General features: G+C 39.1%; 1 protein-coding gene across 2 annotated transcripts; it reads left to right on the top strand.

Moving 5' to 3' along the window:
• On the top strand, nucleotides 1-23,556 carry UBE2D3 (ubiquitin conjugating enzyme E2 D3). 2 transcript variants are annotated; one of them, XM_050896317.1, is made up of 8 exons: nucleotides 1-387; nucleotides 15,167-15,230; nucleotides 15,316-15,347; nucleotides 17,923-18,000; nucleotides 18,854-18,959; nucleotides 20,327-20,420; nucleotides 20,940-20,989; nucleotides 22,037-23,556. In XM_050896317.1, the coding sequence occupies exons 1-7, from the start codon at nucleotides 364-366 to the stop codon at nucleotides 20,986-20,988; spliced, it is 447 nt and encodes a 148-aa protein (XP_050752274.1). In that variant the 5' UTR covers nucleotides 1-363; the 3' UTR covers nucleotide 20,989; nucleotides 22,037-23,556. The 2 variants fall into 2 exon arrangements, with proteins under 2 accessions (XP_050752274.1, XP_050752275.1); XM_050896318.1 differs by lacking the exon at nucleotides 20,940-20,989 and having other exon boundaries at nucleotides 18-387.
• Nucleotides 23,557-26,570: the final 3,014 nt, after the last annotated feature.

Genomic DNA, 26,570 nt, shown 5'->3' with positions numbered 1-26,570 from the left:
GGCTTTCCCCCCCGCCCCACACACCCTTCCTCCTCCCGGCGGTGACGGGAGGCGGCGAAGCGGCGCGGTGCGGCGCGGCGGGCGGAGCGCTCCCCCGGCAGCCTCCCCGGCGTACGGCCTCGCTGCCCGCAGGCAGGCAGGCAGGACTCTGGGCGGGCGCCGCGCTCCGGTCGGGCGCCCCCCTCGGCTGTTTCCGGAGGAAGGAGAAGCGCAGCTGCCCCCTCCCCCCTCTCCGCCTTCCTCCCCCTCCTCCTCCTCCTCCTCCTCGCTTGCTCCCTCCCTCCCGGCCCCCCCTCGGCGCGAGCGGAGCGCGGAGTCACCGCGGCGCACAGACGGGCCCGGCGGCGGCGGCACTCGCACACAATGGCGCTGAAACGCATCAACAAGGTGAGCGCCGGGGCTCCTCCTCCGCCTGCCCCCCGCTCCCCCCCCCCTTCGGTCTTTTTTTATTTTTATTTTTGTTTTTTTCCTTCCCCCCTCACCCCCGCCCCGGGAGGAGAGGGGCACGGCTTCGGGGCTGCGCCAGCCGGCCTCGGCGGGGGGGGGGGGGGGAAGGGGGAGGCGGGAGGCCGGCGGAGCGAGGCTGGGCAGCGGCCGGCTCCTTCCGGCGAGGCCGCGGCCCGGCTGGGGCGGTGAGGCCGCTCTCTCCGGGCCTAGGCCCGGGACCCCGGAGGTCGACTAGGGCCCCGGGAGGGGGGAGGGGGCTCGGTTGGGGCCGGGGCGCGGGCGGCGCCGCTCCCGCGGGCGGGGAGCGGCGGCTCCAGGGGACGCTCAAATGTCAGCGCAACCCGGAGCCACCCCGGCGCGGCGGTGGCGTCGCCGCCGCTGCCCCTCCGCCGCCGGCCGGCCCGGATGGTGCCGGTGCGTGTGTGCCGGAGGGGCTTTCGGTCCGATCGCGGCCCTCGCCGGGGCAGGCAGCCGGCCTCTCGGGCCGGTCTCTCCCCTCTGGCGTGCAACTTCTTTCCCGCATTGTAAGATGGCGGCGGGTTCGCCTAGTTCGGGCTCTTTCCGGGATCTCTCGCTTTCTGCAATAACATGACACACACACACGCACGTCCGCGCTCCCGTCGACTCCGGAGCAGCTGCCGCGGTGCCATCCTCTCCCCGCGTTCCCCCCCCTCTCCGCCCCGGGGCCGGCTCGGCCCTCCCGCCGCCCGGGGATCGCCTGCCGCCTCGCCTCGCCCCCCGCGCCGGGCGGGAGCGCGCACCGCGCCGCCGCCTCCCCGTTGCACAATCGGAGCCGGGTGGAGTAACTTCGCGGCTAACTCGGAAAAAATGCCGAGGTGATGAAAGTTGTGTTGTTTGGTTTTTGGTTTTGTTGTGTCTTTTTTTAAAAAAAAAAAAACCTTTCCCAGGGAAGAAGGCTCCCGACGTGAGGTTGCGCTTGGGCAGCTTTAGGGTTTCTCGGCGGCAGCGCTTCGGGTTTGGGAATTGCTGGGATGTAATAGCAAACGCGATGGGAGCGCAGTGGCGTTACCGGGAAGTCGCTGTTGATCTGTGCTCCTACGCGAGCTACGTGGAGCATTTACGTATTTCAAGAGCTGAGAGGAGTTTCTTGGTCATCTCATAGCCTGGCAAGATGGCAGAAAGTCAGTTTGTCCTGAAATCGGCGAACTAAACTTCGGTGCACAAAACACCTTTTATAGACGGCGTATAAAGTTTGCCACCTAGTAGTATTACTGTAATTTCACATCTCTTTGGCAGTGCTTGTGGACATATTTTAGTCAAAATGAAATTATTTATAATTTATTAGTGAAAGGATAGTTCTGTTATCCCTGAAAATTTTAAATCTGTTCTGGATTAGTGCTAGCTAAATGAATTGTCTTCAAATTACGGCTACGCTTTCACAAGAATTTCAAAACAATTCCTTTTGAATCTGCTATCCGAACTTGTTCCCTTGTATTAGTGGATGATATCACTTGAGTTGAAACAGAGCTAGGATACTCCCTGGTATGCTTTGTCATCAACTCATGCTTATGAAACACATTCAGGCACTGCAGGTAAGAATTTATTGTCAAATATAAACCAAGGCAAACCCCCACTTATGTAGTAATCTGGTGGTCAGAACCTTAAAACGATTCAGCATGACTCTTGAATCAATAAGTCATCTCTTTGACTGCAAGGTTGTGGCCTGTTGTGTGCAGTCTCTTGTCCTGTATTGGTCCGTACGCTCTACGGCACTGTGTAGCAGCAAGCTTCTTCCTTTACCCAGTACTGGAGTTTAGGATTGGTGAGACGGTTGGGTTAGGGTTCTTCTTGTTTGGTTGGTTTGGTTTTTTGGTTGAGGGGGGTTTGTTTTTTGAAGGTGCTATTTTTAATCAATTTAGTCACACCATGCTACAAGATACACTTCCAAATTCACATAGGGTTTACAGTTTTGATTTTGTATTTGCCAACCTGCAAAGTGATGTTTTGCTAGACTGAAACCATTGCTTACAAGTTGCTTTCTTCCCAAGCATCATTTCCAATACAAATGTTTACTGGGATTGAGGCTGAAATCCAAAAATAGTAGGGCCAATTTTGTAACAAGGTGGTTGTGAATTTAGATTTTAATCTTGCCAACTGGTAAAGCCAGAGAATGGCACTGGTGAGCTGGATCCCTTGTCTTCCAATCGTAAGGTCACAGATCAGACCTTGAAACTCTCTGCTTCCTTGTAGTATGTTGTTGGCACTAGATCAGAACAGGCTAAAGAGAGACCAGGACCTCAGAACATTGTAATCACACATAGCTGATTTAGTCTGACTTGTGGTATTACCTGTCAGGACTAGAATTCGTTGTCTGCTGCAGCAGATGACATCCCAAATGCACCAGCGAAGGTATTTTCAGTCTGTTTGGCTGACTCCCTCTCTGTGGATTTGATGTATCAAGCAAAATAAAATTCTTTATTATATTGGGTAAATCAGACTTTCAGACTGTGTTAGAGTGTGTAAATTTAATCTGAAGTATGTTACACATTCAGAATACAACGACCCTTACTTAAAACATAACTGGCGAATTCTACTTTTGGCTTGGAAATGAAAGCACATGAGTATTCACGTGTTATGTGTTGGGTTGTCTACTTCTGGAACACCCTTTATAAAGTGCTCTCCAAACTGAAGTAGTTGTCAGGTACATAGCCAGTCCCAGAAAGTTTATGTTATGCTGGAGCTCATCATCACATCTGTGCCATCTGCCCTGAGGGTAGCCTGCATTCGATTGGCAAAACTCTGCTTTTATTGATACGGCTTGCTTTGCGCAAGAGTGGCAGTTATTATAACAAGCAAGTGCTTTTGCCATGGAATACTGTGAACCTGCATCTTAATTTTAACTGCTTCCTTTCCTGAGGATGAATTTTTTCCCCAAGTTTTTTTCCCCCAATTTTCAACAAATTCACGTTGATTTATGAGCTTGTATCTAAATGCTTGATACATGCTTGTGGCACGTTGTCTTGGTCTGAAGTGTCGAGTGGTACCTGCTAAATGCACATCCCATAATTGCTGCAGCGTGTTGGCATTTCCGGTTCGAATGATGATGATCCGGTAGTAGGGAAACATTTATGTAGGAGTAGGGAAGTGGGAACGTGTAAAATTGAGAAAACTTGGGAATGTTACATCATTGACATACATCCATTTTATCACTGCTATATGCATCCATTAAAGCGGCGTAGTATAAAGTATAAAAGGCCTAAGTGGTGATCTTGATAGGCTAAAAATAGAATTAATACAGGAGGTGTATGCATGAAATATCTCATCTGTGAAATCCTTAAGAAAACTTGTGCCTGCTGCGTCTTATGTCCATTTGGTTAAGCATAGCACAAGCCAGCATCGTTATGTCGGGGTACTTTATTAGAAAATCTTAAGTGGAGTTGGCATCCTGGAAGCTAAAGGCTGAAGGTGGCAAAACCATTTATCGCTACTTAAGTACAGATAGAAGGCTTCCATTGACACTGGTGGAGTGGAGACTAATTAACTCTTTTCCTCAAGGCTATAGCCTCCAGTGCTATTCCTAGATGTATAATTAATTGCAACTTTAACCTCCCTCCTCCAGATGCTCATAGTAAGAAATGCTACTAACCCTGGAGATATCCATAATATTTTTCAGAGATTGGATGTAATACACAGCAATGAAGGCAGCATGGGAATCTGCATTAGTTTAACCAAAGGTGTAGCTTTTGTAGAGGTGATTCAGATAAAGATTTATAAAGCCTGCTTATTACTTTTGTTTTAAACTGCTACTCTTTTCTTTTGAACTTAGTGTGAAATTTTAAAAAATTAGCTTAACTAGGAAAAGCTGTTTGGAATAAAGTTTTCTTCTCTCGATGAAACCTACAATATTTTTGCAGGCAGTCTTGGATTTAGTTTGCTGGGCTTACACAAAATAGTTAAATAACTTGAAGTTACGTGATTGATCTTATGCTTTGAATGAATGTCTAGAAATAAGTCTGGATTTGTCTGTTTAGGGGCTCAGAAAGTTAAGATTAACTAGCTAATGAAATGCAGTTGATGTAAGCTTAGTTAAAAGGCTTTAAACCTTTGTGAATGCTCTCTGTATGTATTGAATTACCTTTTTTACTTTAGTTAATTCACCTTAACTATTTTGAGTATCCAGGGGTAGGCTAAGTCCTGCCTCAAGTAGATAATGCAGTGCAGCTATGGCACTCGGTGGTTAGAAGGGTCGTGTTGAGCCAGAAGGCAGTGGTTGATTTTAAAATCATGAGATTTCAGTAATGGAGTTTGGGAAGCACTAGTATTGAAGAACTTCAGTGTTTTTTAAAAGTCAGAATAAAATTATTCAGCATCAGATGAAAGCTGTCATCACTTAAATTCTGTTTAAGATTTAGCTTATCCGAATAGTCAGAAGTGACACTTATACTATGAAATGAATGTCATTAAAATGGAAATAATGCTTCTGAATTGGGTAGATTTGATTGCCATATTTAAGTCCAGCATTTACTGTTAAGCTCTTGGATGTGTTTTAAGAACTGGTCATTTTTTATGAGATAGGAAAATTGATGCTTCCTTAACTGTAAAGTTTGGACTGCAGTAACTTAAAGATTTCTCCTGTTAATTGGGCACTGTGCTTGTGAAACAAGTTCCCAGTCAGCACAGATTTTTAAATGTGTGCATTGGGATGGGGGGAGAAGGGGATCGTAATCTCACTTAAGTAATTTACGGAACTTCAGAGATCAATATTCCATTAGATGAGTACTTCTTGCATACCTTAAAAACGGAGTTCTCCAGTATGTTAAGAATTTGGGTGGGATAATGTACAGGGTAAAAAGGTTGTCCAGCCAACATTTTCTTTACGATCATTCCAGCTTTTAAAGATCTGTTTTTGAAAGGAAGCCAATGCTTTTGCTATTATTCCCTGCGTTAGTTTCTTCTACAGAAGAGCTGATGTAGAACTCCACAGAATGCGCTCCCTTCAACTGGCTTACCAGTCTGTAACCAGCTCTGAAGCACTAATGCCTTTCTTTGCACTCACACATTAATGGGTAAAGGAGGGGGAAGGATGTAAACAGCTGTAAGTAGCAGCTGTTGAATACAGAGCATTAAACTGCCTCTTGCCAAAGGCATCTCTGTTCCTTGTGAAGGCCACCTCTAGCCTGGCATCACCCCCTACCCGTGGATGTTTTCTCTGCGTCCACTGCGTTGAACTGTTGAAGGAGAGAGAGGATGGACGTTCTTAACCTTGTCTGAGATGTCAAGTGACAGCTGGTAAGGAGGAGTGGAAAAGGGTAGAGCTTTTGTGTAATTTATATTAGGGCATTGATACGTGATCTCTAATAAATCTTTCTGTTGCAAATATTAAGGTTTTGCCACTTTAACTGTCTGCCCTGTGTTCTTGTATAGGTCCCTCCCTTGTGCATCAGAGCTGGCAGATGGGAACATGTGGTCTGCAGTTCAGCATTAGGTCTGATACCTCAGTATAAGCTGATTTTTGTTGGTAGTTTAAGCTAAGATGCTGTAGCTTACATTGAAAAGGCTGAGTTACAGGCATGCATTTTCTCCTGTGACTGATGTGATGTAGTGACCTGCCAGTATAATATGCAGAAAAAAATAAATTAGGGTAAGAAATGAAAGCAGCGGTGAGAATGTATAAATGATTGCAGTCAGTAGTACATTTTTATACACAGTTGCTTTTTGTCAAGTTTGCTTTATCAGAAGGCAGTCTTAAAATGTGTTGAGTTGCACATGCTGGACAGTTTTGTAAACTTCTTGAATCTAAATTTGATGCCTCAAACTCTAAATGGAAAGCACAGGAGCTTTTTTTTAAAAAATCTTTCTCTTCAGTGGGCTTTTTGTGGGGCACTGATCTGATACATTAAATGTGGTAGGTTGTGCTGGGGAAGCCTTGCAAAAAAAAAATTAGTTAAAATTAACATTCACAAGTTTAAATTGGTGTTTATGCCTTTGGCAACTCTTCGTAAAACACTTGGATGTAGGCAAGGTTTAATACTGAAAAATGAGCCAAACAGGGCATTGCAGAATTCAGGACTAAAAGCTAAATAGATGGGATTTTTTTTATTTTGTTTAAACATTGTTCAGAGCCTTCTTACCACCAGTAAACTTCAATATTAAAATCTTGTGTAAAGGAAGCCTTTGTTCTGAACCTCATCCCTTTGAGATGCGTGATACGCTAGACATCTTCAAGATCCCCTGCAGTTTTTCCAGTGTAATTGTGATGGTTTTTTATTCTGGTTTTAAGAAAGCAAGATGGGAGGATTGTAGACTGCTTTGCAAATGGTAGGGCCTGGTAAAAAAAGGAGGAGACAAATGTTTAATCCTTTCCACAAGCATCTGGACACCAGAGTTGCAAGCTGAACTGAGTGCAGATGCTGAAGTGCTTCAGGTCTTCCTGGTGGAGGGCATGAGGATTGTGTTAAGTGCTCAGTTAACTTTATAGCAAGTTTTCTCTGTAACCTGGAGTTAGGTTTGCCAGGTGCTTCATCACTTCTGTGAGCTCTTCCAAGAGCTCTTTTAGGTTTCTGGTGAATATGAATGTCCTGCTCTAAGGCAAATTTCCCAACCTTTGCTGGCCTATTTGAGTAATAATGTCAGATAATTCTCTAAATCAGATAACTGCAAACTTTGTTTTTCCTTTTAGCCTTACTTTTAATTTCTTCTTGCCTTGAATAATATAGGAGAATCTCCTGAATGACAGTTTGCCAGATGAGCGTTGGCCTCTGCCATTCCCCTAATTCAGGTTGCAGCCTGTTCATAGATATGCTTTTAAACACTTTTTCCTTCATCACCTTTTTTTTTAGCTTTGTAAAGGCCCTTGTGGACATCAGTGTTCTCTAGATAGCTGAGGTGGAACTCAACTGTAAGAGCAGCTGCACTCCAGAAACAGGTTTTGATTTTTTTTTTTTATGCTCTGTTGGCTTAGTGTGAGCTGATTTTGTGTGTAACTGTACCTAATCCTATAGATAGGGCCTTAGTTTTGCATCTCTACCACTAGCTGTTCGAAACACAGAACCATTATGAAGAGTAGTTATACACAATAGCATAATATGATAGGGTAATTGTACAGCTGTAGATAAGCTGGTGTAATCATCCCCACATAGTTGTGTTCATAGAATAAACCCCTATGGTATAGTGCAATAGCTTTCACATGCATCTTTGGATTCATACAAAACATGGACTAGTAAAAGTCAAGACAGCTTTTTAAAAGGAGAGCTGATTTTCAGAGTTCATTAGGTTAAATAACTAAATTTCAGAATAGTGTATCAGACTACATCTTAACAGTGAATTCACCACAGTGATTACAGATGTGGTGTTGTTTGTTAGAATATTAATTTGATAACTGTTACACTATCCTCCTTTCCATACATTTCCTTGAGAACATGGAGAATTCTTGTACCTTTATTCAGAAAGTGCAGACTTACTGAGGTTAAGTGCCCAATTAAGGCTGCTTGTGATTTCTAAAAAAACTTGTCCTGTACGCTACCAGTCCCCGAAGTTGTTGTTCGTGTGGGCTTGGCAAAGTCTGGGAGGCCTATGTCACATCAAGTCCAGGGCAGTGTGTGTACAGATGCTGCTTCTGGTTGATGTGTCAAACGCTGGTGACTGAGGTTCTGTATGTTAATGCGTCCTTGACAAGCTGCGGGGCAGCGTGTTGGAAGGCTCTCACGTAATGCTGCCAAACCCCAGCATCTAATGAGTGTTAAGCTAGCATTTGTGTGAAATTGTGTATCACAATGCCAAAATCTCATTCCTGAGTGGTAGCCATCAGGCCAGAGTGCCTTACTTTGAATATAAACTTCTTTCCAAGTGCATCACTTCACATTTGTCTATATTGAATTTAATTTGTCCCTTCATTTCCCGGTGATTCTATTTCGTTTAGCTAGGTGCATCTTGCTGCTTGTCTTGTGGCCTGGTTACACTAGTTACCTTCTTCTCTGAGGGCTGCATTGTAGTCCTGGGTTACAGAACCAAAGATCAGTGTGGTTCTTGCAGGAAAAACCTCCGAATGAAATGCTAAGTTTCAGGGTCCAGTATTCAAAAGCTTGGAAATGCCAGAACTAAAATACCTGGTTATCATTGAATGGATAGGTAGTTAACCAGTGCTTCGCTTCACACTTTTCCCTTCAACGTACTTTAGTCAATGTGCACAGCCCTCATCCTACACTGAGCATATGTGTTTTAGTAGCTCTGTTATTTTCAGGGAATGGTTAATTGTTGTAATACCTCAGAATTGATGTGTGTAAAGCAGTCAGATTTTCTTCATCTTGAGTGAGACTGCTGCTGTGGGTTTTGATTACTTTGGGGGAAACAAGCCATACCTTTGAGTTCGAAGCACAACTATAGGTGTGTAGTTGCTGCCTTTTTTCTAAGTTTGTTCTGAATGCCTTTAGTGAGTGACCAGGAAAGCAAAGTTGGTAACTGAGCTCCTTTTCCAGTTGGATCTGTCCAGCTACAGAGGTGAACTCTCTGAAAGGTTGGAATACAATAGAGAGCCATTTTAGCTGCGGTAACTCTGAAATTTGCTGAAAACCATTACCTACATTGTACATCTTCCAAATTTCAGAACAGATGAGAAGAGCTGTAGACAATAGTCTCATTCACAAAGAGCTTGTGTACTGAAAAGTAGGTTCTTTGAAAAGATAGCATGTAGTCATCTGAGTAGTTTGTATCACAGCTCAAGCACACAAGTGACTTAATTACAGTTGCACAGCAGTCTGGCATTTCCTTCCTTGAGTGCGAAGCTTAAAACATGAATATTTCTATGTTTGTCTTTTAATACACCATTATTATATTGTTGCTAGATATTGTACAAACAATATGCAGTGTGCAGCCTGAAAAATCTAGTACTAAAGGCTTGAGAAAGGAGAAGCATGAAAAATAGAACAAGCAGAATAATCAAGATAGGGACAATCACAACTGTTACATTCCTGGTCGTGTTTTGGGTTTCTTAAAAAATGTTCTGTGCTCTTTGGCCCTCGCTGTTTTCTGTGGCTGCTCTTCATGTGTTTTCTCTGCATATTTGGTCTAATGTCTTTTTTTTAAACGACAGGAACCTACGTCTTTCTGCATTACGCACTGTCATTATATGTTGTTTTTATCCATTTATTAAGTGTTAGCCAAATGGCCAGCTTGTTTGAAACTGATAATTTTCTGCTGGTTACACTTGTCTTGTGATGTGTATTGTGCCATGGCTTTCTTATTCAGCTTAGAAATCCACGTTCAGTGTTCTTTCAAACTGTTATTTTCTGCTTCCGGGGTAATTAATTTTCATGCTGAAATGAATGTTGCAAATGCAGGTGTGTGGGATGAGGCAGTAGTTCTTTGCTGGTTGACACTTCTTAATCTTCAAACAGGCTTAAATGTTCTTCCCCTCCCTTTATAGCTGCTTCCAATCCTTCCTTCTTTTTTAAAGCTGTTTTCAGCTGTGAGGTAATGAGTAAGGCTAATGCAGTGATGAATTTTTGGATGCTTAGAGTTTGAAATATCCTGTTTGACACAGACAACATTAGACAAGCACTCAAATTAATAAATGTTGATTTTTGTTTGACTGAAGTGTTCTTTTTTTTTTCTTTAAATTAAAACTTCTGATTTAACTGCATATCACCTTTCATGCCTTCCAAGGTAGAACGAGTTATTGTCTGGAAACTTAAAGCAAATTAACCCCATTTTTTCCATTATGCTTTCTTGACTACAAACCAGAAAGCTGCAATATATGATTTTAACAAATAATTGTGTTACAAACCAATAGTAAATCTCTATAAACCAATATTAAATCTGTGAGTTTATGCCTGTGGAGGAAAATGAGTGATCTTCTGTCGCTCTGGTGAGAGTGATCTTCTGCCACTCTGTATTTAAGTCAGCTGCTACTATCATTAAAAATAAGCCCTGGCTATTTCCAGTTCAAACTAGAAAAATGTAGCAGTAGTGCCACAGGGAGTATGAATTCTGACAAATGGGAAGAAAAGGAGCTGGCGCGGATGCTGCTCTACTTGGTACCTTGTAAGAAGGCAGCTTGGTAGGCATCAGGCTGTCATTTCTTACTGAATTTGCTGAGACCTGAAAACTTCTGTGAGAAAAGCAGCTAGTTCCCTTAAATATTTTCCTTCACTGTTTTGTTCGTGCATATTTGGATGAGGTATCCTTTGTCATTCTTTAAATTTTCTTCATCTTTTAAATGACTTCTGTAATGTTTTAAATATCTGATAGAGAGGAGTTGTTTGAGGGTTTTTTAGCAGCTTTTCTGTCCAAAAAAAAAAAATTACTTTTGTGGTTTATAATAGGATCGTAGTCCTGCATTCACACTCACATGTCAATGTTTTGGATCATCACTTGAAGCATAAGCCGTATTTTCTATGTTAGTTATGATTATATTTGTGCAAAACAAGCAGATTAGTTAGCTTTTATAAGCATTTTTTTCTTGAAAATACTGGGGGTTTTTTTGGTTAGCTTTTTGATGAATTTATAGAGAAAGAGAAGAGAGGAGGTTAAGAATGGGGCTGTTTCACCAGTAAAACTACATCTTGCTACAGACTTAATGTGAACTGGCACAAGACCATTGTGCTGACTTTGTGTTAAAGCAGGTCTGTCTGTTGCAGTGACAGGTAATGTTGCTGTATTTCCAGTTATCTGTTTTCCAAAACTCTGTTGCAAAATTTTACATGTATTGCTTCTTGTATATGCCACATTGCCGTTGTCCTCTAACAGTAGCATTGGCGCTTACTCCTTAAACAGTGTTTAAATCTGTAAAATGCTAAGTGACTAATCATCCTTCTGGGGAGGTAGGAACTATCACAACTTTATATTTGGAAACTGGGACACAGAAATGGTGATATGCTGGAGCTATACCGGAAACCTCTGGCAGTGCCAGAGACTACTAGTCACGGTTGTAATTCAAGACTAATCCTTTCCGATAGGCATATAACACATCACTCTGAAGCAAATTTGGTTTATTGTTTATATGTAAAGTCTTTGGAATTTGCTTCTTGGGAATTTATATTTTTTTCTTAAGCCGCCTGTAAAGTGAAAAACTATAGCAGCTGACTCCAGGAAAATGGGTTCTACTTTGGGGATTTTTAAGAAAGTTTGGGATGTAGCTTAGTACCTCTTGACAAAGGAAAGCACTACGGAAACTGAATGTAAACAAAAAGAAGCGAAGTTGGAGATGGTAAGTATTGCAGCAGAAGGAATTTTAGAAGCATAGAGCCCTTATATGTAGAAATTTTACAGAACAATGCTTGGGAGCATTTTTAAATTCTAAAATACTAGTTAAAGTCTAAATTACTAGTTAAACTCTGCTTTGTAAAATGAAACTTAACGTGGTCTTTACCTTCTTGGCAAGAAATGGGTGAAAGCAAGGGAACAATTATGAGCTGATTTCTTAAAAATTATTTTTTTAATCAGCTAATGATGAAGCTTAGTTTTGATGTCATAAATATTTTTCAGATTAAATATTTTCCTGTTACAGAATAGTTGCTCTTGATTGTTAAGCTGAGAAGGAAGGTCGGTTTGTGTTTGTGCTACTGAGTGGGAAGCTTTAAAAAAAAAAAAAGCTCCTCCCTTTCCTTGAATGAAATGCTTCAGCTGCGCTCCAAATATCACAGCCCATGTGCCTCTGCTTGTTTAGTTTCCAGTTATTCCAGTTTGCCTGTTGGATTCAACAGAGTTGAAGCCTTCAGAAGGAGGCACTTTTTAAAGTTACACAGAGAATTTTCCACTCCCTTGTTGCAAAAAGCCTCCCTCCTTTTGTGTAGATGTGAAGTGTTGCACGCTTAACAGGGAGGCGAAATAGATCTGGTGACTGTAAGCAGGCAAAGCTCGCCAGTGTTTGTTTCATGTTTGCCTGGGTTCTTCCACAACACTTCACACTCTGCTGAAGCAAACAGCTTTACTACAAACTTTACTCTTCTGACATAATACCTAAGAGAAGCAAATACAGGAATGTGTGCCACCTCAGCTTTTTTTTCTTTCTGAATTTAGTGGGTAAATTACTTGCTCTGTGGTTGAAATGCTAAGTGGTGTATCGTGTTCCCAACCTTATCTGTGTTTTGAAATGCTTTGTTTAGCACAATTAGGTTTTTTTACTGAAGTGTTTTGGGCCAGACAAAACTTTAGTCCTTTAGCTTATGAAAACGACTGCTTGTTTGTTCTCTAGAAAAGTTCAGTTGGTTAAAAGGGGTAACTCTGTATGGACATGGATTTTGAAAAGACTGGAGACTGGAATATTAAAACTCATGTGTATCAGCTTGTAAATTATTCTTAGTATTACAGAAGGGGTTTTTTGCACAAATTTTTCACTGGAACTTATTAAATTTAGTATTTGTCTTACATTTGCAATCCTACTTGTATTTACTTTTCATAGTTGAATTATTGATATACTCTAATTTTCCTGCTGTGTTAAAATATCTTATTTTTATCTTGAGTACTGATTTCTTGTTTCTCTGAAGATAGTAGTACCTCTTGAAGACCCCTCTAGTCTAATGCACATACCTCTGACAGTCCACTTCATGCTGATCTTTTCTCTTCCTTGTCTCCATGCCACTCATTTTTATAATTTTCATAAACTGCATGAAGAGCCTTTTCATAGTTCTTAGTCCCTGTGATAGTTTAAAAAAATAGGATCTGGTCTTCTTCCCTAATTAAATCAAATTAATTAATTGTGTAGTAATAACTACGCAAATACTTTAAAATAGTAACATTTGTGTCTTTCTGCTTATTCTATTGCTACAACTTATTTTAAGGGACAAAATATCTTTTTTTTTCTCTCAGATTTTTGGAAATGATTGATCATTCTTAGAACTGGAAAATATATTTGGATGAGAAATAAGCCTGATTAACAAAACCTGCTGTATTTGTTAAATGGAAAAAACGTCACCCTGAAAATTAAAAAAGCTTTCTATCTGAAGGTTTTTTTACGTTTCTTGTTTGCCTTTACATCGATAATATAAATCTAACTTAGCAAATTTTTCTGGAGGGTGCTGAACAACATATGGACCTAATAAGTGGTATTTCATGGCAGAAATAAGTGTATCACAGGGACCCCCAATAATAACTGGGGAGTGTAGAGAAATGCACTCTAAATGGATTTACTGTGATGATCTGGAAAGAGCTGTTGCCCATGCTTCTAAGTAACAGCAGCAGTGAAATGAACCGTAATATTAACTTCATTGTGCCATTGCTTATCAAAACTGATACAATTCCGTTTTACAAAACAGTCCTAATTCCAGTGCAAAACTGAAATGTGGTTAATTGGAAAGTTCACCAAAATTAGCATGTGCAGGGAGGGGAAATCCGGGACTAAGTTTTCTTGGTGTTTGGGGGTGGCGGGGGGGGGGTGGTGGTGGCGGGTTTGGTGTGGGTTTTGGGGTTTTTTTGAATGTATGGACTTCCACATGTTGAAGTAGTGTTATTCTCTCTGGGTTTGCAGGAGCTATCATCTTACCAAAGAACAAGGTGTTTAAGTTACAGGGAACATAATTTATTTTTCCTTATTTTGTGTTGGCTTACCCTTACTGAATTTTTATCAAGTGCATAATTTGTGAAACTTAAAGGATGTACGTTAGGATCTTCCCAGGCAAAACAGTTAGCTGTCTGGTCCAAATACGCATGTGTTTCCAGCATAATAGGTATGCCTGGGTTTCTTAAATGTCTGACAAAGTAATGGAAAGTTCTTGTGTTAATGGCTTGTATAGACTTGTAGCAAAATAACTTGTGTGCAACTGGTAATATATGGGAGAGGGACTGAAGGTTTTCCCTTTTCTCATGACTTCTAGATGCCTTGACAAGTGCAGATTTATAGAAGCTCCTGAAGCCATTTTTAGATTCAAAAGAGAGCAGGGAAGAGGGAAGGTATCTGTAACATACTTCAACTGAAAGTATAAATTTAATTTTAAAAGACACCGTCCAGACAAGTAACTTGTGGAGCGTTTAAACAAATTAATGCTGAGCTTCTTTGATTCATCACAGCAATCTTGATACTACACAAGGAATCATCCATCTGAAGTTTCTGTTTTCATTCACTCTGTAATGAGGGAGGGAGGGAACTGTTTCTGCAGCTCAGTTATTCAGAATTTTAAAGGCATATTTGTCTTAAATGTGAAATTTAAAATAAAAAATACAGATATTTTGCCTGGTTCCAACACTTGTCAGCCTCTTTAATTTTCCTGTCTACTTTAATCTATGCAAGATATATCCCTGCTGGAGGTAGTGGGGAAAATGAAACTGAGTTTCTGGGTTGTTGTTGTTGTTTTTTTTTCTTTCTGTTCTGAGTTTTAAAATCAGGTGTTACATAGTGCTTTCTGTTTCATGAAGACTGGTCAATAGCTTTCTCTCTTCCCACTTCAGGCTTCTCTAGCTAAGACTGAAACGTTGAAAATCTTGATCAGAAAGCGCTTAGACTTTGCCCACTTCAGGCTCTGTGTCCTGCTCTCCTTTCTGTCCCTTCTTCAGCAGCGATGTCTTTACAGTAGTGATATTTATTTGGAAAAGCATAGTCATTGTAGCTGTTTACCTTCATAGCTGGTTTTGGTGGTCGTTGTCTTTTATAAAGACATTTTTGATACTGATCTAGTGGTTCTAATAGTTGTTATTGCACATTCTTCTGTGTTTGTATAGGGAAAAACTGTTAAAGGGTTTTGCTGGATGTGAAGTGAAAATGACTGAGTTCATTAGTGTTCCCTCTCTGAACAGTTGGGTTTTTTTGTTTGTTCTTTTTTTCCTAAAGGAACTTAGTGACTTAGCCCGTGATCCTCCAGCACAGTGTTCAGCAGGTCCCGTTGGAGATGACAGTAAGTAACCTTAAGTTTTATGTTTTGCTCTGCTAACTCAAAGCATATCATGCATAGATAATAATGCGGAGTTTTTCTTTTGTAGTGTTTCATTGGCAAGCCACAATTATGGGACCTGTAAGTATTCTAATTCTTGTGATGTAATACTAAACTAGTAGTTCTTATTCAGGAGGAAACTGGGGGGTTTTTTTGTTTTACTTTTTTTTAACTCCCCTTATCAGGCTTAAACTCTAGAGGTACTCCTTACAGTAACAGAAAATGAAGGAGGGAAAAAAAATCAGTCTGATGATTATTTTAGTGCTGGAATGTTTTATGAGGACATGTATTTCAGCTGAAATGATCTCTAGAGCAATGTTAGGCATTATCACTTAATATCTAGAAACTTTGTTTGCATTTAACTTTTTCTAAAGTTTGAATCTAGCATGAACTTTGTACTAGGAGCTGGTCCCAGTGTCAGGAATTAGTTGGGATGCTTTTGTGTGGACCTTAGAACAGAACAGGGAATCCTTATTTGGTCTGGTGTCATGTACTGAGATCTTGAATACTTTTAGGAATAGAAGGAGAAAAGTCACTGAAATGTGAGGTTCCAGTTATGACTGGAGGAAAAAAGTCCATGTTAAATGTTCAATAAGCATCTGAAACCTGAATGTGACTTTTTCCTTGTTAGAGTAAAGAAGGCAAATGTTTGCCTTTACTGAAAACGTAATCTGCAAACACTTGACATCTGGAGTTCTCAGGGCTGGTTATCTATATTTAGAAAACAAAACCTTCTGTAACTTGAGAAGACAAATATTGGATGCCAGGAGACCTGCAGCCACAACGTGAAGCTTCTGGTGAGGCTACAGAATAGGAATTAAATATCAGTGATGCTGAAGTGCCCTGACGTTATACATAGCTACAAGTGTGGTTTTAGGAGATCGCTATGGAAAATGTGCTTATTAGAGGTTCACCTGACTGGAAAAATGGCTCTCCATTCCAAAGTCCCTGGTCCTCATTGATTGTAACTAGGTGCCTCGAAAAGATAAAATTGTTTAATAGCTATATGCATGCTTAAATGGCAAGGAATGTTCTGCACTGTACTGAGTATGATTTTACGTGGCTGGTGTCTGCATGGTCATAAGGTATTAAACATCAGTTGAATTTAAAGTGGGATTATTATTTTTAGCTTCCCCTTCTGGTTTAATAATGCACAGCTCCGTTTTTCGCATATGGTTTTTGTGGTGCCGAAAGGTCTGCATTCCTGTTTCAAGATTGGGCAGTATCCTGACAGAAGTGTTGTGTTAGTAGTTCTAGTGCTCCTGTGGTGTTGCTTAGTGCCTTTAACAGATGAGGATTGTAGAACCAATCATCTGGCCTTCCACCTCTCCAATAAGATATTATACAAGCTGTGATTTTCTTAGATAGAAGTAAGAGAGCTTGCATTGGTTTTAACACATTCTGAGAGGGGTTTCTGTAATTGCTAAAATATATCCCCAGAATATGTGCAGTAAAAGGGTTGCTTTCTGGCTCCTCAAGGCCTCACGTAGTGTCTATTGACCCAATACAAGAGGTTATATCTTGATTGCTAGGTTTTCAGCAGGGATTGGATAGGGTATAACCTACATGTTTTCAGGTTTGAGTCCCTTGTCTTGTGTTGCAGAATTTCATTTTCTGGTATTTAACTAAGATGTAGTTATTTCCTTACATTGGTGAAATGTTCTTGCAATTAGTATGAAAATTCAATTTACAAATAATTCAGGAGTGTACTCTGTGTGTCTCAAATTCATTTTCCTTAGCCCTGAATCCAGAATTAAAAGCATTGTAGTCTTCAGGTTAAACAATGAAATTGTTAGTTCTATTTCAGAAATTTAGTTGTAGTTTCAAGTAAAAACTTCTTACATCTTTCTTCTCATAACTAGTAACTTACGCAATCCCTATTTAGTCACTCCCATATATTCTCTGCTTACTATCAGCTTTTTTACTTCCACATGTTGCTTTACTGCTAATAGTTAATGACTGAATGAATTATCCCTGTAATTGTTTCCTTGGAGCAGGGAACTGTAAAACACTCTTCCATACTAGATTGCAGTGAATTTCTAATACAGAAAGGGAGGAAGAATTCACTTCAATCTTGATGGGAGTTTTTTTTTGTTTGGTGGTGCTGGTAGGGTGGGAGTTTTTTGTTTTGTTTTTGGTTTGGGTATTTTTGCAAGGAACAAGGAGTTACCTGTGTATTCATAGGTTTTCTGCAGGGCTGAGCAACGCCTAAGCCAAGGACAGAACTTAGGAGGAAATGGGGAGGCCCTTAGAGCCGTCCATGGCCATTGTAAACTTGGGTGGTCATAACAAATATACTCCAAACACTGAACTTGAGGTTTTTGAACCTGACAGGACCCCTGCTCTGTTAACATTACTTCTTGGAGCTGTCTCAGAGGCATTTGGATGCTTTTGCCAAGTTGTCCTGAGTGGATTGTCAGAGAAGCTGTCTTCTATGAAGCATTAGCTCGGAGAGGTCCATACAGAGAGTGACTTGTATGTGTTCTACCTTAGGAAGTAGTAATTGAATTTTAATTGCATCTGTCTTGCATTGGTGGATTAAACAGTTCAGTTGTTTAAACAAATTTCCTCTCCTTTTATTTATTTAAAAACAACATCTTCAGTGATATTTAGTCCTAAAGATGATAATAGGAGAATTATTTGTTTGCTTTAACAGAATGACAGTCCATATCAGGGTGGTGTATTCTTCTTGACAATTCACTTTCCTACAGACTACCCTTTCAAACCACCTAAGGTAAGTATTGTTTTGTCTTTTGTGAAATTACCACTCTTTAAAGAACCGAGTACAGGACAGAAATTGTCAGCATCTGTGTTGTAATATTGTCAAGTTCTCACTTCTTTTCATGCATTCTTACAGTATATTAGATGGCTAGGTCCCTCTCTGACTGCCACAAGAATAGGTGTGTTAGCATATGTTTTAGGAACAAATTCACATGTGTGAATTCTGAATGCCTTGCAATGATGTTTGGTTTTATTTCTGTTTTTCTTAATTGATAGGAAAACTCATTAACTTTGTGTTATTGTAATAGAATTCTTGCTGAGGGGACTGTCAAATATTACAGTGCAGCTGTTTGGGTTGGTCTGTACAAATGTGACACTATGGATAGGGATTAACTTGCTGAGTGCCTAAAATCAGTGAAGTGAAGATGGTATCTGTTAGAATTGGGCAGTAATTGTGAAATACGCTTTTTTTGTAGCTTTATCAGCCACTAGCATTGTCTTCCCATTTTCAGTCAAATGAAAGTGCACACTTGGCATGACTGCGATGTTTGAAGTTTTTTAGCTCTGTGATAGCAGTGTTACTGCGGTTCAGGTACTTCTGTTGAGTGTCTTCATCATGATGCAGGTACCTGTGGTTAAAACACAGCCTCCTACTTGCCCTTTCTCTGTTTGAAATAGAGTGCCTGGTAATTGGAAACTGAGAGGTTACGGCTTGGGTGCATTTCCATGAATTTGATGCCATTTAACTGCTTAATCCTTCTCTTTTAGGGTAAATTGAGTTGACTGATAACTTGACTGAGAAGAAAGGGTGACGTCATTGTCGTCATAGACCAAAATACACTCTTCATATTTTTTTTTTGTTGCAGGTTGCATTTACAACAAGAATCTATCATCCAAATATTAACAGTAATGGCAGCATTTGTCTTGATATTCTAAGATCACAGTGGTCTCCTGCTTTAACTATTTCTAAAGGTAACTTCCGTGAAGGAGAAATGTTTCCATCTTGTGTTGAATACTGTGCTTTTAGCTTTGATTGTCTTGTTCTTACCTGTCTCTTGATTTCCCTTACTCATTCTAGCCTGTGTTTTGCCAATTTGATAATGATATCTTACTGCATTTTTAATGGAAACTTTTTTTCCTAACACCTTCTGCTACATGGCTGTTTAAGGCCTTGTCTGGCCACTTATTTGCTTCAGTACTCTTAGCAGAGCTTACTAGCTTGGTCCCAGAGGAATCTGCCAGCATTTGGATTGAAACAGGCCTGTGGTGGTGTATTTGAGCTAAGGCTGAAAAACTGCTTGTTTGCAGCTGTCCATCTAGATGCACACTTGCATGTTAATTTAAAGATTAATTTAAAGTCCGTTTTTAGTAATGAAATCTGCATAGTTTTTTGACTGAGTCTGTCTAGAATTACATGCAGAGTTATATTGGCATATCTCTGTGGTAGATGAATAAAAGAAAACTTATTGATATGTGTTGCTTTCTGCCTCTGTGCACTGGCATTGTGTTACATTACTTCATGAACTAAGCTTACTTATTCTACTTCAGGATAAATTGATGTTGTGCTGCAATAGAAGCTTTGTAGCTTTCCTCATTTTACTATAGTAAATAACAGTTAATTCTCAAATGTTTTCATGATGATCAAATTTTGTTTTGCCTCAAAGCCACTGGTCACTGGCTTCAAAAGATCCATCAAAGTGCTCCTTTGTCTATAGAACTTGTAATTCCTGTCTGTCCAAGGAGGAGGTTTGTGTTTTAAATGTGGATTCCCTACATTTTAATATTTTCACTATTGTTTTTCTTTCAAAGCTGCTGTGAGAGTAGAGGATGAAGTCCTCACAGCTGCCTACAACGGTGTTACTCCTTTATTTTACAACATATGTGTAGTTTTATCAGTGCAGACCAGGGTATTGCTACCTTACATAAAACGGAGAAAGAATTCGGTCTGATTTTAAAAAAAAAAAAAAAAAAAGATTTGAAGAAGTTCTACTTTTAGTGATTAAAACCATGGAATATGCTGGTCATCAGAATACATAATAATGTGCTTTTGTTGGCTGCTACATTGCATCATAGCGCAGGGGACAACTGCTGTTCTCGTGTGAGCTTACTGGCAGCTGTAAGTATTGGGAAATAGGAAACAAATAGGTCTTACAAGCTTTTAAGTCATTCTGGGCTTTTTATTTAGAGTGGGTTACAAATTTATTTTGGCCATATATCGGGGAAAAGATTTTTTAGGTTCTTTCCTGTGCTGACGTTGTGCTAATGCAAAGATCTGTGCTCTGTTGTTTCTGAGATTGTTGCTCCTGTTTTGCTATTGAGAATTCTTTTTTTTTTTACAGTTCTCTTATCCATTTGTTCACTGTTATGTGATCCAAATCCAGATGACCCACTAGTGCCAGAGATTGCACGTATCTATAAAACAGACAGAGACAAGTACGTACAGAGTTGCATAAGACTAATATTTTAACGAACTTTCCAAGTGTGCATTGTCAGACAGCAATTGTGTTGAGTGAGCCTTTTGTGAAAATCTGGGATGGAGAGAACTTGTGTGTCAAAGTACCACCTATTTTTGGTAGTGCATAATTTAAAAACAAAGGGACTTAGTATCTTTGAAGTTGTGGGTGAAGGAGACTATCTTTTTCTCACAGGCGTGGCAGTATTTTAAAGTATGTATTGCCCAGTTTTTTGCTTACCATGCATAAATAGAATATAGTTAGATCTTCGTATTGAGGAAAAGATAGCTTTGTTATTTTGGTGCTTTCGTTTGGTAGCAGCTTGGCCTTTAATTTTGGTGCTCCCCTTGAAAAAAGGCTTCATAACTTTTTTCCTGTCTGTGTGAAACAACTTTTTTTTTCCTTGTGTGTTTTTAACATTTTTCACAGATAGAATTCTATGAAGTAGACTTTGTTTGTTTTTTATATATATTAATGCTAAATATACTTGTCCAATTAGGTACAATAGGTTAGCAAGAGAGTGGACAGAGAAATACGCTATGCTGTAGGGTAAGAATATCTGCACATTATGGTGCATTTAACAAAATGGAAATTTGTCAGCACTTGGGTGCTGCATGCTCTAAGGCACTGGGTTAACTAACAGATAATGGATGCACCAGTTACTGAACTTGAATATTTAACAGCTTGATCTGTGGTTAGTGTGAAATGTATTGGCTAGTCACTGTTTCTCACAGATACTGCTCTTGCATGGCCAAAAAAACCCCAAAAGATAGTATGAAATAGTTATCGAGTTTTGAGCCAGGTTGTCAACTTGTTCTGGTAAGTATTTACCCAGATTTTGTCAGAATTTCATTAAAAGTGATGCCCTGTAGCAAGACCTCATGCATAGACATGGGTGAATTTAGATTTTTTTTCAAACTTTTTGTTGCTCAGCAGTGTCTGTCATCTTCATATAAACTAGGAAAACGTATGGGGATTATGTTCTGCTTGTATAGTTGAAAATTAACTTCTTACTGACAAGCATGGAGTTAAGTATAAACTAATTGTCAGCTCAATTCCTGTGGAAGTAGTGTACTTAAATATTCTTTTAATGTCCTTTTAAAAAATTGTTTGAACAGTATATTCATGTGGAAAGAGAATACTAAGTGTGAAGAAATGCCTAGTGTTGTTATACTCTAAAATGGGAAATTTGACATTCTGTATCTGATGGTGTTATTAACCAAGTAATCTTTACTTATGGCGTCTGATACTCTGTAATCTTTACCTAAGAACAATATTTAAACAAAATGCTCCCCTTGCCTCTCCCACCCCAGGTGGTCTCTATTCCTTCCCCTTCAGTAGTTTTTCACAACAGACTTCTAGCAAATCTGCTTGTCTTGAATTTGAAGTGTTTCATATAAATTAGAGAATGTCCTAGTTAGTCTAGGGAGGAATTTGCTCAGTTTTTTCAGTTCAAGTATATCTTAGTATAGAAAGAGACTTCTCTTAGTGTGAAGAGAATAGGGAGATGGGGATAAAGTGATACCAAATCATTAACTGTTTAGGAAATTGTCATTTTCATGCTGACACTAATTCAATTCCTGTTTTTGTTTGCAGGTACAACAGAATATCTCGGGAATGGACTCAGAAGTATGCCATGTGATGCTACCTTAAAGTCAGAATAACCTGCATTATAGCTGGAATAAACTTTAAATTACTGTTCCTTTTTTGATTTTCTTATCCGGCTGCTCCCCTATCAGACCTCATCTTTTTTATTTTTTTGTTTACCTCCTTCCATTCATGCACATGCTCATCTGAGAAGACTTTAGTTCTTCCAGCTTTGGACAATAACTGCTTTTAGAATCTGTAAAGTAGTTACACAAGAACAATTGCCCAAGATTCAGAATTTTTTTTAATGGAGCATGTGTATTATGTGGCCAATGTCTTCATTCTAACTTGGTTATGAGAATAAAAACAAACAAACATTCCTCACTGCTCTAACAGATACTGAAGATAGCACCTGAAGGGGGGAGGGGAGATGGATGTTCAATTTTCTCCCATCAAAGAAGTAACATTGCTGTAGCAACATCCATCTTGTTCCAAACCTTCCAGTGTTAGAGAACTGAGGTTTTATTATATACTTTTGCTCATAACTGATGTGTCTGGAGAATTGGTACTGAATCTATAGCATCAGCAGAACAGAAAATGTGATGTATCTTATGCATGTCAATAAAGGAATGACCAGTTCTTGTTTTACAGAGAATGGAAATTGGAAGTCAAACATCCCTTGTATTCCAAAATAGGGTCTAAGAACATTTTTGTAATTCATTTAAATTTTGTTAGGAGGCTTGGAGCTATTAGTTAATCTGTCTTCCAAAACACTGTTTAATATAGCACTGAATAAATGATGCAAGTTGTCAATGGATGAGTGATCAACTAATAGCTCTACTAGTAATTGATTTATTTTCTTCAATAAAGTTGCATAAACCAATGAGTTAGCTGCCTGGATTAATCAATATGGGAAACAAAATTTTTTGTAAAAGCAAAGCTGGTTTTTGTATATACTGTTGGGATTTGCCTCATTGTTTAACATCAAATAATGATGTAAAGTTCAATAGAGTGAATCTTTTGCCATTTTCAGTTATAATGCTCAGTCTGTTGCAGGTTGACACATTGTTCAGCCTGATGTATGCAGAATTAATAAGCTAACATAGTAGTGTAGCCTTAGTAGTGTGCTACACTTGGTGCTGGGAGCCCAGCGTTCAAGGATGGACTTGGGACCCAGCAGATCTGAAGTGGTGTATTGTGGAGACACTTCCTGATGCACCTGTGTTTGCTGACTGAGAACCTTTTTCTTCACCTTGTACACTTGACAGCTGAAAGATCTTAATGTGGGAGTAATGATGAGGCAAAAAAATATAAAATAAAGTACTGTTTTGATGTGGGAATTGTCATGAGGCTGTGTTGAAGTGACTTTACTATGTGGGATGTTCGTTACCATTGAAAAGGACTTGTTCAGCCATGCTGCCATTTACATTGATGACTATTTTAATGCAACAGACACTTTCCTCATGTCAGGTGACTAAACGTGAATAAAGACTCATTGCTATTGGATTTTTGTTCTACAAGAAACATTGTCTTGTGCCATTAGTTTATCTTTGCAGCAACAAGGGCATTATTAAACATCCGGCTCTCCTCTTTCCTGCCCTCTTTCTTCATATTTTTCCTTGTTTGATTTTTTTTTTTTTGGTCTCCATTCTTAACATCCATAGCTTCATTTTCTCTAGTCTTGTACTATCACTTTATTGTGCATCTGTGACTTCGCACTGGCACCACTTTTGCACTGCTTATAGTTATGTACATTCTGATTCCTTGTCCCCACATGGATGTGGAAAGCTAGATGTAAAATAAATGTTAAACCTTAATTTTTATAAAAATTTGAATATGTAGTTTGGACATGGTTTGTTCTGGTTCTAAACTATGAAAGTGAACTTATTTTAAAGTCTAGTTGGCTTGAAATTTAGAAGCCTGGGCTCTCTTTAACAGCGCATGCCTCAATGAAATGACGTTCTGAAATTTGTTGATGAAGTTGCAGTTCATGCAGTGTTTGTGTTTTGCTAACCAAAGACATTTGCTTATGCCATTTTGCTGGAAAATTGGATGTACTTAAAATACAGCTGCCAGTAGCATTACAACTGAGGTAAAACTTTATATTTCTAAGCTTACAAATGTTGCTCTCACCTTTTTGGTAATTGTGTTAATTTGATGCTTATTACTTTGTCTTGGAGTCATAGCCACTGAAATAACTTATGTGATCAACTAGAAGGGTGTTTTGTGAGATGTAAGGCATCAGGCTTTATAAAACTCAAGGAGTTGTGGATGAGGGAGGGTCAGGGAAGGAGAAGATAGTAAAATATTACATGGAAGATTGAAATCTTGTTTGGACCACTATATATTTCTGTTTTACATCCGTAATGGTCCTTCTGTGGTAATTTTCTGTAATTACAAAGTATCTATTTTGATGAAAGAATGATGGGTGAATTGTAGATGTTATATATGCATGCCAGAGGTCATGCTGAGACTTAAAATCTTATCTTTGTGAAGTGGGAAATGGCAGGTGTTTTGTCCTTGAAGCAGTCTCAGTAGTATCTCATGCAGGCTTCCTGCGGAAGTTATATTTGGGGTTGCTGTTCAAGTGGGGGGGCAAGGGGAGGAGCTGGTTAACATGAGCTAATAAGGAGATGGTGAAAGAATTTAAGAACTTTTACCAAAACAAAAAGCTTAATAGTGATTACCTCCAAGGAGTAATCTACCTACTAAAACCACAGATAGTCTAAAAAGTACGTAGTAGATCTTGATTACTATGAAACATATGAAGGGGGAAAAAAAGACTTTCAATTTTAATTTCATGTAAAAAATGAAGGTTTTGGAAAACACTGAAGTGAGTTGTCCTGCCCAGCTCTGTTAAAAGACTTATTTCAGGATGATAAATGCAATAATAGCTTCAGAACACAGGGGCCAGCTCCATCCTAAAAGTCTTGGATTGAACAAAATCCTATCTCTTTTTTTCTTTTTTTTTAAAATGTCTTTTATTTGAGAGTATTTATAGACAGCAAAGTGTCAAGCTAAGGCACTTAGATTAACAAATGTAACAAGGAAAGAAACTTACATTTCAGTGTTGTTTCTAGAATAATTTCTTTAAGATTTCTTGCTATGTTTAAATGGGGTTTGAATTTGACAACACGATTCCAGTCAAGTTACTCAAATTCCACTTGAAAAACTTTCAGTGGTTTTAAGCACATTTTTGAGTTTTTTTCAGGATGCAGGAAAAACTTGATGTCATCTGTAACATTGGTTAGGGATATTTTTTTTTTCTTTCCCTGTCTGCTGATGCGCACAGCATCTTCTGTATTGGTTGAAAAAATTAGTATAAACACATTTTTACGTGTGTGTGTAAAAAAAAAAAAAAAAAAAAAAAAAAACAAACAAAAAAACAAACAAAAAACCAACAACATTCTACTCAGTTGCACTGTACATAGTTTTTATATAAAGATTGTAGATACTAACTCTTTCTGAAAAGTCTGGCTTTAAGCAGACCACAACAGTAAGGTCTGATTGCTGTGGAGGCAAGGAACTACAATCTGGCAAATGATTAAAAGACTAGTTAGTATATAGGTGTGCAGATGTACTATACCAGTCCTGTTAGATTTGATAATTGTTTACGCAAAAAGGAATAGGCATTAATTAACAGATAATGTTTTAAACATTCACAGCCAGAAACGTTCTAAATAACTTTTTTATTGTATTCTTTTCTGCAGCCTCCCCCCAATTGTTCTCTCTAGCCATTTTATTTCGAATCCTTCATTGTTATAAAAAATAGTATTTTACAGGCATTATCATCTGAAGCAGATACCATAGATCCATCAGATGTGGCTAGTGATTCAGAAGAAATCTTCAGTCTGCAAGTCCCTAGTAAAACTTAAAGCATATAGAAGTTGGAATTAATCTGAAGATTTCTTGCTCTGTTTATAGGTGTCCAACAAAATCTAAATTCAGTTTCTTTCCCTGGTTTGTGTGTAATTTTATGCATGAAAATTAGGCTAAGACAACTGTCTCTGTTAGAGAGTTAAAGGAAACAAATTAGCACTAGAACATTGAAATGAGATAAATAATCCATGATCAATAAAGGATCTTAAGGTGTAAAAGTTATTTCACTAGAACACAGACTACACTAATTCCTTCAAGCCTGAAAACCAAAAAACTGCTACTTACAGGAATAATTTGCTTTATGCTGTTCAGTTTTCAGTGTCATTGAATGGATGCTATTTTACCCCAGTGCCTTCAACATAAATATAAAATGGGCATAAATTGGAGAACTGTTGGATTCAGATCTCGATAGGCAATTGTTGCATATTTAAAAGGTAGTTGGAAATATGGCTAAAATATTTTCAGTATAAGGCTGAGGGCTTATTTATTGGCAACAGTGCAGGACCAATGCAGAGAAAGCATGTTAGCGCAGGAAACAAAACTGGGTAAACATATGATGTAAAGAGAAGGTATGGAAGGTAAAGTCTGGCTGCCCATATTATTGTGAAAATGCATTGCTGTCAATTCATGCAGTCTAGTGTAAAACCAACTGGCTTCAAAGTAA

The sequence above is a fragment of the Gymnogyps californianus genome, chromosome 4, assembly GCF_018139145.2.
Source record: "Gymnogyps californianus isolate 813 chromosome 4, ASM1813914v2, whole genome shotgun sequence".
Taxonomy (NCBI): domain Eukaryota; kingdom Metazoa; phylum Chordata; class Aves; order Accipitriformes; family Cathartidae; genus Gymnogyps; species Gymnogyps californianus.
Note: the sequence above shows the minus strand (reverse complement) of the source record. Positions and strands in the feature narration are given on the sequence as shown.